At 40.3% G+C, this 12,242-nt stretch overlaps 1 protein-coding gene across 1 annotated transcript; it reads left to right on the top strand.

Annotated features, from left to right (window-relative positions):
- Positions 1-9,323: 9,323 nt before the first annotated feature.
- On the top strand, positions 9,324-9,889 carry LOC117513404 (serine/threonine-protein kinase Nek2-like). The gene is made up of 2 exons (XM_034173588.1): positions 9,324-9,539; positions 9,655-9,889. The coding sequence occupies exons 1-2, from the start codon at positions 9,364-9,366 to the stop codon at positions 9,887-9,889; spliced, it is 411 nt and encodes a 136-aa protein (XP_034029479.1). The 5' UTR covers positions 9,324-9,363.
- The last annotated feature ends 2,353 nt before the right edge of the window (positions 9,890-12,242 follow it).

Raw genomic sequence — 12,242 nt, 5'->3', positions numbered from 1 at the left:
TGGAAAAATATTACCGGCGTCACTCTTTCTAGATAAGCCACAGAATTTATTTTGCATTATTACCACAGCACTATGGCTAAAGCCATACTACAGAACCCATTTAGTCCATGGAAAAAGCTCCATTGCCATGTTTTAGGACAAGTATGCACGGGTAATGGAAATTTGTATGCCTTCTTGATTCGTACAGCCAGAAGTAAATGCCTCTAAAATCACAATCCCATTTGGACTTTGGTCCTGACTGTCACAGAAATCGTAACAGCTTTCATATTTTTTAACTATAAGCCAAAATTAGAAAAATATTCTCCATGCAAGTTGGGTTTTATGGCCGTTTTTTTATGGGCTGTACAAATCAAGATGGTGTACGAATCAAGCTTACTTGGGTATACCTGAAACATTTCTACATTTTAATTCTTTCAAGTCACATGAAATAAAAATTGCTGTCTGGTCCTTCAGCATCTGCCACCACAAGATCTGCTCATGAAATAAATCAGATTTTCTGATGACAGAACCTGAACTTTCCCTTATATGGAGTGCTCAGAGCCAAAGGGTACTGGCATTTCAAAATGTTACACTCAAAGTCTTATCACATTGAAATGAAACAGCTATTGTCATGAAATTTGCACAGCTTGGGCACCTGTTTAAGGTGCCCAAGCTGTGCATAATCCATGAGAATTTCTCTTTTCATAGAATAGAATTCAATAGAATTTTTGTTTCTGCACGTAGTACCATTTGGTTCCAAGCCCTCAATATACAGTATAAGGGAAAATAATTGATGAGTGAGTGAGCAATATGATGTTTTCTGAAAGAAAAAAAATCATAATCTGCATTGTTAAGTTTAAATGTTTAAACCACTGCTTTACACAAGCTCTGACTACAGGAGTAGACAGTATATTCTGTGACAAACCTGAGACATTTTATTTTTACATTTTTGTTCAGTCAGTTCACATGAAATAAAAAGATAAAAGCTGCAATTTGTTCCACACAGCTTCTGTCACCACAACACCTGCTTTCATGAGATGCCAGTTGTTTTTGGTGACAGACCCTGAACGTGTCCCTGTATATACAATCAATTTCATTTTTCTGAAACAAGGAATAATAAAAAAAAAAAGGTTCATTCATTTCATCCTCAGCCTCCACAAGCTCTGGGTACACAAGAAACCAGTGTTTGTGGTGACAGAAATGGAAAGGTTTCATATACAATGATATATTTGATGTTCCTTGGATCAAACAAAAACTAAATTCATACTTTTATGAACCGAACCTGACGGCTGCCCAACATACTTATCCACATTTACGATTTTGTTATTGTTAATTTACAACATTAACACCCCATTAGGGGCCATAGTCATAACTGACCTTTATCTTTCATACATTGATGAAACTATGATGTTGATTGTTATTAAAAGTGAAGATAATTTTAACAATAACTTTTAATAACGATACCAGATCTTTGATACTGAGAAGCTCTATTCTTTAAATGTGGTCTAAGCTTAATTTCTTTCTACCCACCAACCCTACCTGTAGTAGGGGGCAGCATGAATTAGAGCTCTGATGATTAAATAGTTAACCTTAGACGGTTCGGTTATACATGATAACCGGTTAGGCAATCACTAACCGGTTAACCATACATGATAGCTCTACTACCTTTGGAGAAAGGTAGTAGAGCGCGCCTGTGGCGGGCGCGCCAATCCGTCCGCACGTCTTTCATTAAAAAAATCTCCTTTAACAGTGGAATGTCCGGATAAACTGCTGATTCCGACCTCTTCTGAAAGTTCTCTGTTCTCTCACGACGTCCTGTGTCAACAGAGGCTTAAATTTGGAGGTTTTCAGCTTGAAACAGGATGACGACGTCGCCTCGGAGCGCTGCGCGACGTCCCGCTCCGTGGGAAGTCCTTACAGCGATAGAAACAATCCAAAATCTCTCATCAGCCGTTAAAATTTACACTGAAAACCAGCTGAATTTCTCGAATGATGTCCACTTGGATGTGCCTCACAGTTTTGGGAAAAAATTTTGATGAAGCACAGCACCAGTCTCTCAGCAACGTCTCAGACAATGAAAATCCGACGAGGGGGCTGGACCACTGCTCCCACAAGGCGTGCTCACAGGCGAATGACGTCACCGACAGGCGTGAAAAAACTCACGCATGCGCACGAGCGTTCAAGCTTGGCTGATGTAATCACACGTGATTCAAATCCATATAGTTTAAAAAAAAAATAAAACTGTCGGTTTCTTTTCTAATAGACCTTGTATCTCCCCACCATTTTTGGCTTCGTCCCAAAATCACAGGTGCATTTAAGCATGTTCTGTGACTACCCACATCCTGTTCGTGACACCAGATTGTGACCACAGGACCTTTGTGGCCGGGACGGCAGTGGGATCAAACCCGGACGGCTTGCACTAAAGACCATTCCTCTACCAGGTCAGCCAAAGAGGAATTCTCCGTTAGCCAAGCTAGCGGGAACATCTTTTCAATCAGTCTTGTCTAGTTTCAATCTCCCCTTGTCTAGTTCGGGATCTTTCAGGTATCTTTGTCTTTTGCAGTGGGATAGATGTACCCAAGACGACCTCTCTGCAACTTTCACTGCAGTGGGGGTGGTTAGCAGCACTTCGAATGGACCTTCCCACCTCAGAGATGACCAGTTCTTTCTCTTAATAGTCTTTATCAGCACCCAGTCACCAATCTGGATCTGATTCTCAAGGCCCTGCACAGAAATAGGAGAGTCTGGTATCGTGTTATAATGTATAATGTTCTTATGGGACAATACTTGTCTCATGTAATCAACTAATCCCTTATCCTCACTATCACCCCAGCTATCTTCTGTAAATCTGGTATTCTGTAGGGCCTGTCATACAAAATTTCAAATGGCGTAAGGCCAGTCTCTGAGCTGGGTGTTATATGCATGTACAGTTTCACCAAATCAAAACAATAAACGTAGTTTTTTTTCCTGTTTCTTCCATGCATTTTCTGAGCTTATTTTTAATTGTTCCATTTGTTCTTTCCACTAAACCTGCACTTTGAAGATGGTAAGCACAATGTGTTTTTGCATTTATTTTCAAATGTTCTGTCAAATGTTGGATGATTTTATTTACAAAATGTGTACCATTATCACTGTACATTGTTTCAGGTATCCCATGCCTTGGGATTATGTCTCTACAAAATATCTTTGCAACTGTCAGAGCATCTGCATGCTTAACAGGAAATACCTCTACCCACTTACTATATGCATCAATCAATACTAAGCAATATTTGTTTCCTTCACATTGGTTCAGTTCAATAAAATCCATATGGATTATTTGGAACAGGTATTGAGGTGTTGGAAATTTCCCTCGTTTTGGTCTCTCATTCCCCTGCGGGTTATGTTTTGCATATGCCTGGAATCCAAACGTCAAAAAATGTTTATCAACCAGTCCAACCATCCCAGCCATGGAAACATGGCACGGGCCATGACTTAAAACAGCGGCCCACTTGAAGAGGCTGCGAGGCAGGACTGGTTTGTTCAAGGATCAGGCATACACACCCTCTGCATTTTGGTGGACATTGTGATGCATTAATTTTGCAAAAATTGATTGATTGGATGAATGATAAGCATTGATTAATATTGATTATTACATGCAGGCCAATCTTAGTTAATAGAAACACCTATAAAGGTGCAGCTTGGACACATCCTCAGTGATGAACCCAGGGTCACAGGGTGTTTCGGGTCTAAGATCATCAGACACCCTCACCTGGGCGACCCAGCCGGGGTTGATCAAACCCCGACTTGTGTCCAAGTAGCGCACTACCCCATGTGTTGCCCCTCTTAATCCACAGCCACCTTGAGGCTCTCTCCGCTGCCTCGCTGATGTTCTTGATGGCTTTCCTCTCCTGTAACCCTCTAATCCCAAGAAGCCTGAGTGTCCGGTGCAGGCTCTGTCCTGGGAATCCCCTGCAGCCAACCTCGATTGGCTCACATCGGGCCCTCCACCCATTCCGCCTGCAGGCCTCCACCAGTTCCAGGTACTTTCTCTTCTTCCTCTCGTGTGCCTCCTCAATGCGGTCTTTCCAGGGGACAGTTAGTTCCACCAGCACCACTTGCCTTGAGCTCTTGGGTGTTAAGACCATGTCTGGCCTGAGTGTTGTGCAGGTGATGTGCTCTGGAATTTTCAACTGCCTCCGAAGGCTGTCCGGTCTATTGGCATCCGGCTCTCGAAGGACCAAGATGTCAGAGTTGGACCTGAAAAACAACTCAGTTAACACAGAAAATGATCATGCAGGACACACTGAATTTCTGATTTCCTGATTAGGAGAGAGCAAACGAGCGTGACCCCTCGCCACCGACCATCTCATCAGCTCTGAAGGGTCCCACCCATCTGCCTCCCATATTTATTACAATACAAGCCTATGGAGCAGACAAGAACACAAAACACGTAGCGGCACAAAGTCTGGTCTCACGTCGATATGAAAATTGCTATGGCTTTAAGCCTCCAGTCTCATGCATGTTCTCATAACAGTATGTAGCCCTGAACCAGTGTGCCGTCACACCGCTCTCTCCTCAAGGCTGAGCTGTTCATTAAAAAGGCACATCTGCGCTTAGCAAAAACATAGCTTTAGCAAAACAGTCTGCACTTTCACTAAGCGTTCATCTGTTCACATTCTCGTGTGAGCATTTTAATGATTAAATAAGCAGTTCAGTGTATATAATTGCTTTAGCAATACAGTGATTAATTAAGAAAGTAATTGTACATGAACTCACACACACACACACACACACACACACACACACACACACACACACACACACACATATATATATATATATATATATATGAAAGCAGAGAACTGCATTAAAGACAAGATCAAAGACAGTACATCAAAGTAAAGACATTAATATTTGATAATGAAGTAAAGACATTAATATTGAAGTAAAGACATTAATATTTGATAACATATTTTGATAACATATAGAAAATCCCTATCAAAGCATCACGTGGTGATGTGACGTAACAGACATGCGCAATAAGGCTCCTCACAGGCGGACAATCCAACGTGCCATTTACATGGAACGCGGTCGAGTTAAAAACAGGGTTACACCACCTCCTCTAACCCGATCGTAATTTCGATCAGATTGGGCGAATCTAATCAGATGGAGCTGTTTACATGGCGTGATTTTGATCTGATTGTTCAATCAGATTACTTTTGGTCCATGTTACTTTTTCTCGTCAGGAGAGAGGGCAGCAGGAACTCTGACAATAGCTTCTTCCTCTCTGCTGTTTGCTCCTTCACCTCAGCTTTTTATTCACTTACATACACAGGAGTTCATTAAAGACAATAGCACACTATCTCCACAGAGGGCACTTCCTCAAGGACGGCTTGACTGATAAGCAAAACAATGTCACAAGGTGTCTGCAGACAGGTCACACAATCATGTTTATGCAAACCGTTTTACAGACAGTTTTCAGTGAATATTTCAGTGGTTTCTAAGAAACTGAAACTTGCAGGCAATGCACCATAAATGATTATGTGTAAGGAAGGCATTATAAATGATAACATATATGTACAATTTTTTCCAACAGACAATAAACTGGATTACAGCCAGAAACCAAAGAGCTGTTTTTATATATATTTTATACTTTTATTCCCATATTTGCTTGTTTTTGTGTCACACTTGCTTTGGCAATGGAAACATATTTCCCATGCCAATAGGTCATTTTTCATTTGAACTAAATGAGAATCGTATTGATTTGATTTTTTTAAGTGAATGGATCATTTTTATTTTATTCTTTTATTCCCATATTTACTTGTTTTGTGTCACACTTGCTTTGGTAATGTAAACGTATATTTCCCATGCCAATAGGTCATTTTTCATTTGAACTAAATGAGAATCGTATTGATTTGATTTTTTTAAGTGAATGGATCATTTTTATTTTATTCTTTTATTCCCATATTTACTTGTTTTGTGTCACACTTGCTTTGGTAATGTAAACGTATATTTCCCATGCCAACAGGTTATTTTTCAGTTGAACTGAATGAGAATCGTACTGATTTGAGGACGTGTCACTGTTGCTGGAGTTGTCCATGGTGCTGACCTGCTGTTTCTGCCCCCATGCACAGAAGTGCACAGAGGTTCTGTCTCACGCTTGGATTTACTAACATCTCAAAAAACTAGTGCAAAAGTGTGTGGGCAGGAAAACGTTTTCAAGCTTTAGGGTGGCGACAGATTTGCGGGTGATTTACTAAGAATAAATGTGCAGCTCAAGGCGGGCTGTAGGATTTTGTATGAGCGCAAGCGCACAATGCAATGAAATAAGCAAGTATGTTAAGTTACTGCACACAGGCGCAAAGCACCTCTTCATCCACATGTAATATACATGGAATAAAACTCAGTCCTTGAACAGCAGTATAGTTTATGCAGACTATAATATATTTACAATCACGCAGGGGCGTGATCCAAACCTGCGTTTGTTTTTTGTGCGCCCTGCCACATTTCTCCACGCAGTGTGGAGCTGCGTCAGGAAGGGCATCAGCATCCATGTTGGACCTACTGTGGCGAACCCGAGTGGAGCTATTAGCACGGTGGATTACTGGTTAACACTGTTTCCTCATAGCAAGAAGGTCATGGGTTTCCCACCTGTGGTCTTTCTGTGTGGAGTTTGCATGTTCTCCCCATGTTTGCGTGGACTTCCCCCCACATTTAAAGAAGGTTAGGTGAATTGGAAACTTTATAATTGTCCAGGTCTCCCTTGCAAAAGAGGTCTCAATCTCAGTGGGAATAACCTGGTTAAATAAATATTAATTTATTTGTCTGGTGTTTGATGTATTTTAAAAAACTGATTACACTTGGTACTGCAGTTTCCTGTAATCCGGACAAAACCTTCTTTCAAGTAATTTCATAGAGCAGGAGTTGACTTGCAGTATGAGTCATGCGCTTCATTACACACAATCTGTGAGACAAAACTGTGTTCACATGCTGGCAAAGAAAGAAAGACAGACAAAGAGACATACAGAAAATCAGCTGCTGATGGCATCTCTCGTTTGTGAGTTTGAAACTTTGGCATCCACTGATTGCCCTTGACCCCAGCCCGACTAAAATGGGGCAAAATGGGGGTAAATAATCATGAAATGGGGACAATAAATGTTAATTTCATTAAATGCATACCTCAAGATAGCGCACCCGAACCCACGTAAGGCCATAAAAATCAATCACACTTTAATACTCCTTTAAGTACACAAGTGCTGCCACGTGAATAGGGTGTTCGCTATCCTATGACACAGAGCTCGTTTTGTCATAATTGAGTGCATGTAATGAAATGTACCGTAGTTTTAGGTCCCATTTCGCTCCATTTCCTATTAATGTTTCAATGTATAACAGGTGGACCAAAACAGCAAACAAACAAACCAACACTACACATATCAGAGCGTTTGTGGGACATCATGACTGTGCGTAAAGGACGCAGTTTGAACATGCTCATCACTGGCTATTAAAACAAACATCTAAAAACAAATTGTTTGTTGTAAAAAAAACTTATTGTGTTCTCCTCAATTTTTGGTAAAACATTCTTACACTTAAAAAACTGAAGAAATTAAAAAGCTGTGAAATCACTTAAAAATACTTGATGATCTTGGTAAATCTAAGTAAAAATATTGAGTATATTATTCCTTTCCAAATATTCTGAATGAAATTTACCAAACAAATTAAGTATATTTAAAAAATATCTATATAATTTGTTAAGCAAATGCTAATTTATTTCAATGAATTAAACTCAAATAGTAAATGTAAAGTTAAGTTAAAATTAACTGATAAATTTTTCGGCATTTTATTTGATATATCCAACTCAAACAATCAATTGAATGTGTTTCAGAGATTTTATTAAGTCACTGTAGCTGTTTCTTACTGTGATAAATACAAAGCCGCTGAATTACTTTTTAGAGTATAATAGCCATGTTTCCACCAGGTTTAATCAATATTACTTCAGGACACAGGTCATGAGACCTTGATTTCGAATAACTGCAATGTTAGAGCGCAGGCCACATGAACTTGACTTAGAACACCTCAAATGTCATTTGTCAGTTGGTGGAAAGAGCAGGTCAGAACATCTGATCAGAGTAACAGGATGTCTTCAGTCAAAGACTTTGAAGTGTTGTCTACAGTTGGTTCTGGTGCTTTTGGAAAATGCCAGAAAATTCTGAGAAAGTCTGATGGAAAAGTAAGTAAATTGAATGATTTGACTACTGATGGCTTTCACTAACAGTTTTCAACTGAAAACATATCTGTGATAACTATCAGAAAACTTAAAATACTGTTTTTTCCTCAGTCTTAATACAGATCAAACTATCTTCCCATGAAAGTATGAAAATGTTTATGGTCAAACTTGAGTAATCATATTGATTTTGGCATTTTTTATTGGAGGTGGAGCTGTTCGTGGTGCTGTGCTGCTGTTTCAGCCCCAAAGACATGCAGGTGAGGTGCATTGGAAATTTTAAAAATTGTCCAGGTCTTCCTTGTGAAAAAAAAAAAAAAAGATCTCAATCTTAATGGAACTAACCTGGTTAAATAAACAAAATGCAATGAAATCAGCACATAAGTAAAGTTATGTGCATAGACTCAGGTGCAATGCACCTCGTTGTCCAGATCTAATATACAGGGAAGACAACTTGAACTGCAGTTTGCACAAGTTTTTACAGACATAACCCTTTAGTAAATTAGGCCCAGAATGTGTGGTTTCAAGCATTTTTTTTTGTGTCCCTGTCATGAGAAGCACCCCATTTTTGTGAGGATATCAAAAATGAATATATTAATTTACTTTTTGTGATGCCTTCACAAACTGCCGTGAGACTGGGTTGTAAAAATGCCCCTATAATTTAATGTTTAACGATGGTGTTTTCTATGTTTTCTGTGCTCCTTAATTGGACAAAGCAGGTATAGAAAATGAATGAATGAATGTGGCGGTTTGCATGTTCTAAGAGTTTTTGGCACACTTGTGTAGACACACACCAAATTGCATACATTAAGGTAACTCTATTAAATGGACATTACATGCTATTTTGTATATTTGAAAGACGCAATCCTTAGTGTGCAATGTGAGTAGATCAGGTTGCACATTTGTTTGCAGGTGGTATGGAGTTTGCACACATTTGTAAACACTCAAACCTTTAGTACATTATGCCTGATGTGGTCACCCTTAAGCATATGGAAGCTATGAGAAGATTTTCCCTTTCTAATATTTTATATTAAAGTTTAATCGTTCATCAAAATTAACAATAAAATAGTTGATTGTGGGAACACAACCATGTTCTGTAGAATTCTATGTATTTAAGATTTGTTTTTAATGAAGCCCATTGGTATGTGTAGATTCTGGCATGGAAGGTGGTGCACACCCGGAAGATGAGAGAGAGTCTCAAGAACAGGCTCATCCAGGAAGTCACCCTCCTGAGGGAGCTCGACCACCCAAATATTGTGCAGTACATTGATCACTTCATAGAGAAGAAGGTTAATCTTGTGATGGAGTACTGCGAGGGTGGTGATCTGGCCAGCCTCATCAAGTGCTGCATCAAAAAAGGGTAAAAACATCATGCTTAATTTGTCTTCACTTTGCATTATTTCTGCATGTAGTTTTATATCTGTGCTTTGTATAAATCTTTGCTGTATTAACTGGTTGTCTGTTCATTCCAACAGCTTGTTCCTCCCTGAGAAATTAATTCTTCAGGTTTTGGAGCAACTCGCCTCGGCCCTGGAACACTGCCACAGACGCCCGGATGGCAGTGTTGTTCTCCATCAGGACATAAAGCCAGCTAATGTTTTTGTCGATGCCGACTTAAATGTTAAGCTGGGTGATTTTGGGCTGGCAGACATCCTCCCCACTCGGAACGACTACATCAAAACGCAGTCTGGGTGTTGTGTGGGCCGCTGAAGAGGAGGTACTGCTGGCCCACCACCACCAGGGGGCGCCCTGCCTGGAGTGCGGGCTCCAGGCACCAGAGGGCGCTACCGCATCATGGGAGTAATCTGGGTGACAGCTGTCACCCATCACCAAACACAGCTGTTTCTACTCAGCACCGAGGTATATCAGGAGGACGGCGTCTCCACCTCAGTGCCGAGATATCGCCTAAGACCAAGGTAACATTCTCTGCAGCATATTCTGTGATTGACAAACTTGTTAAACCTTTCAGGACTGGTGACTACTGAGACCCTCCTTCTTTGGATAAGTACTCACCTTCCTGCTGAACTTTGCCAAGAGGTGGAGGCGGCTTCTCCCCTCTCTGTACTGGGTGCGTTCATCCACTCCTGTGTGTTCTTGCTCTCTCCTGCCAGCAGTACCGGATCCGACGAGCGGAGGCAGTGGCCACCTGGGAATTCGGGACTTGGCGGTTCCAGTATTTCCAGGGTTCGGTGGCAGTGGAGATCTGGGTGGTTCCGGTTCGACTGAGACGGACGTCTCCTATCTTCGAGCCTGCCCACACGACACCAGCGGATTCGACCCTAAACATTGTGTTTGTTATACTACTCGTGCTTGTTTCAGTAGTAAATCTTGTTTTTTACTTCCTCCATTGTCCATTCATTGCGCCCCCTGTTGTGGGTCCGTGTTCCTACACTTTCACAACACTGGGACTCTTCACTACATAGGTCCAGTAGGTCCATTTTCTTGTTCGTTTCTTTTTGAAGTACCTTCTTGTCAGGAGATTTACAAGTACGGGTCAATGCAGAGCACAAAGAGATTGTCCTCAGTAACAGTAGTCATTTCTATACCATCACTTTTTTTTGCGCCCCTGTCACAAAAAGTGCTCCATTTTCATGACGTTTTTTTTCATTTTGCTATTTATAATCCTCCCCTTCTCTTAACTCTAACCATAGCGTTAATGAGTTCCCTCTCCTAAACCTAACCATAACCCCCCGTACCCCCGTGCCACCCCACAATTCATGCCCCGTCACGAAATGAAATCGTGCCCCATCACAAAAAACTCCCTATAATTTTTGCCACCACAAACTGCCAAGAGAGTGGTTTGATGATCTACACTTTTAAATATGGTTGTGAGTGGGGAAGCTTCAGACAGAGTCCCTGATCTGAGTGAGTAGTGACATGACGAGCCAAAAACAACAAAAACAACAACCAAAAAAAGGTCATGTGATTCGTGGTGCCATCTTGGGGCCAAAATAACAATCTGTCTGCATGGAAATCCAACTATTTTATTGTTTTATTTGCTGAAAATGCTGGATTGTTGTGCAGATGGATGCACAAACAGACACAACAAGGGCTTCAAGATGTACAGATTCCCTTCAGATCCAAACAGAAGAAAAAATTGGGAAAATAAAGTCAGCTGTGTGGGATGGAAGCGACTTTACTGTCAAAGTTCTGCAAGGTAAATTTATTGTTCAGTCCCATGTACAGTAAAACTCACCTAAACTGTCATTGTATAAACCAGATATTTGCAGTCATCGGACAAAAAAATGTCCCAAAGTTTTTGTATTGTTTTCCATGTAATAAACACTATATATATTGGATTTTGTATAACAGATTTTTCGCTCACATCGGATAAAATTTCCCATACGATCGCAATGTACTCGTATTTATATTAAAAACCATGAGTAGTCTGGACGTGCAAAGTAACAGAGGTACAAATTAAAGTTGCACGTGCTGACACTTGCCGATTTGACGAAAGCGGGCTGGAGTCATTTCCGTGATTTAAAGCCTGACCATTTATTTTTTTCACACCGTGCTCACACTTGAACCCGCAGCCTGACAGGCACCTGCTAAATCAGACACAAAAGGCTGTGCTTCATCTGCCATCATATTTTAATAGTTTTTGCAGTGCACACGTTGATTATATTTTGGGATTATGTACATTTGACAGAAAAATTCTCAAATTTACAAAACAAAGTCGGAAAAAGATTAAATTGTACAGCTTACCTTTGAACTGGAGGTGATGATTGTAGAAAGAAAAGCTTGTTGAGGGTCAAATTAATAATCCGGCAACAGAGAACTTTAAAACTGTCACACACGTCATTACATGACACAGAGTTAAAGAGCAGCAGCTGTGGAAATCAGGCTATACATTAATTAAAAAAATAATCATAAATTGTAAATTAGATAGCTTAACAATTTTTATATTTAATTTAATAGCACCTGTACTGGGATGTGTTGCTATATGCAGTTAAATTCTAAAAAAAATATTGAAAACATAAAAGGTTCATTCAGTAGTTCAGCACAGTTGGAACCAAAATGGCGCCATGTTCTCTCTCACTTAAGAGACTCCAGCTTCAGGTTC

The sequence above is a fragment of the Thalassophryne amazonica genome, chromosome 7, assembly GCF_902500255.1.
Source record: "Thalassophryne amazonica chromosome 7, fThaAma1.1, whole genome shotgun sequence".
NCBI lineage: Eukaryota > Metazoa > Chordata > Actinopteri > Batrachoidiformes > Batrachoididae > Thalassophryne > Thalassophryne amazonica.
This window is presented reverse-complemented; position numbering and strand designations above follow the sequence as displayed.

Excerpts from the sequence above, each read along its gene's own strand:
- LOC117513404 (XM_034173588.1), top strand. The coding sequence starts at position 9,364 with ATGAGAGAGAGTCTCAAGAACAGGCTCATCCAGGAAGTCACCCTCCTG. Across the intron at positions 9,540-9,654 it reads AAGTGCTGCATCAAAAAAGG|CTTGTTCCTCCCTGAGAAAT; the intron begins GTAAAAACATCA and ends TCATTCCAACAG.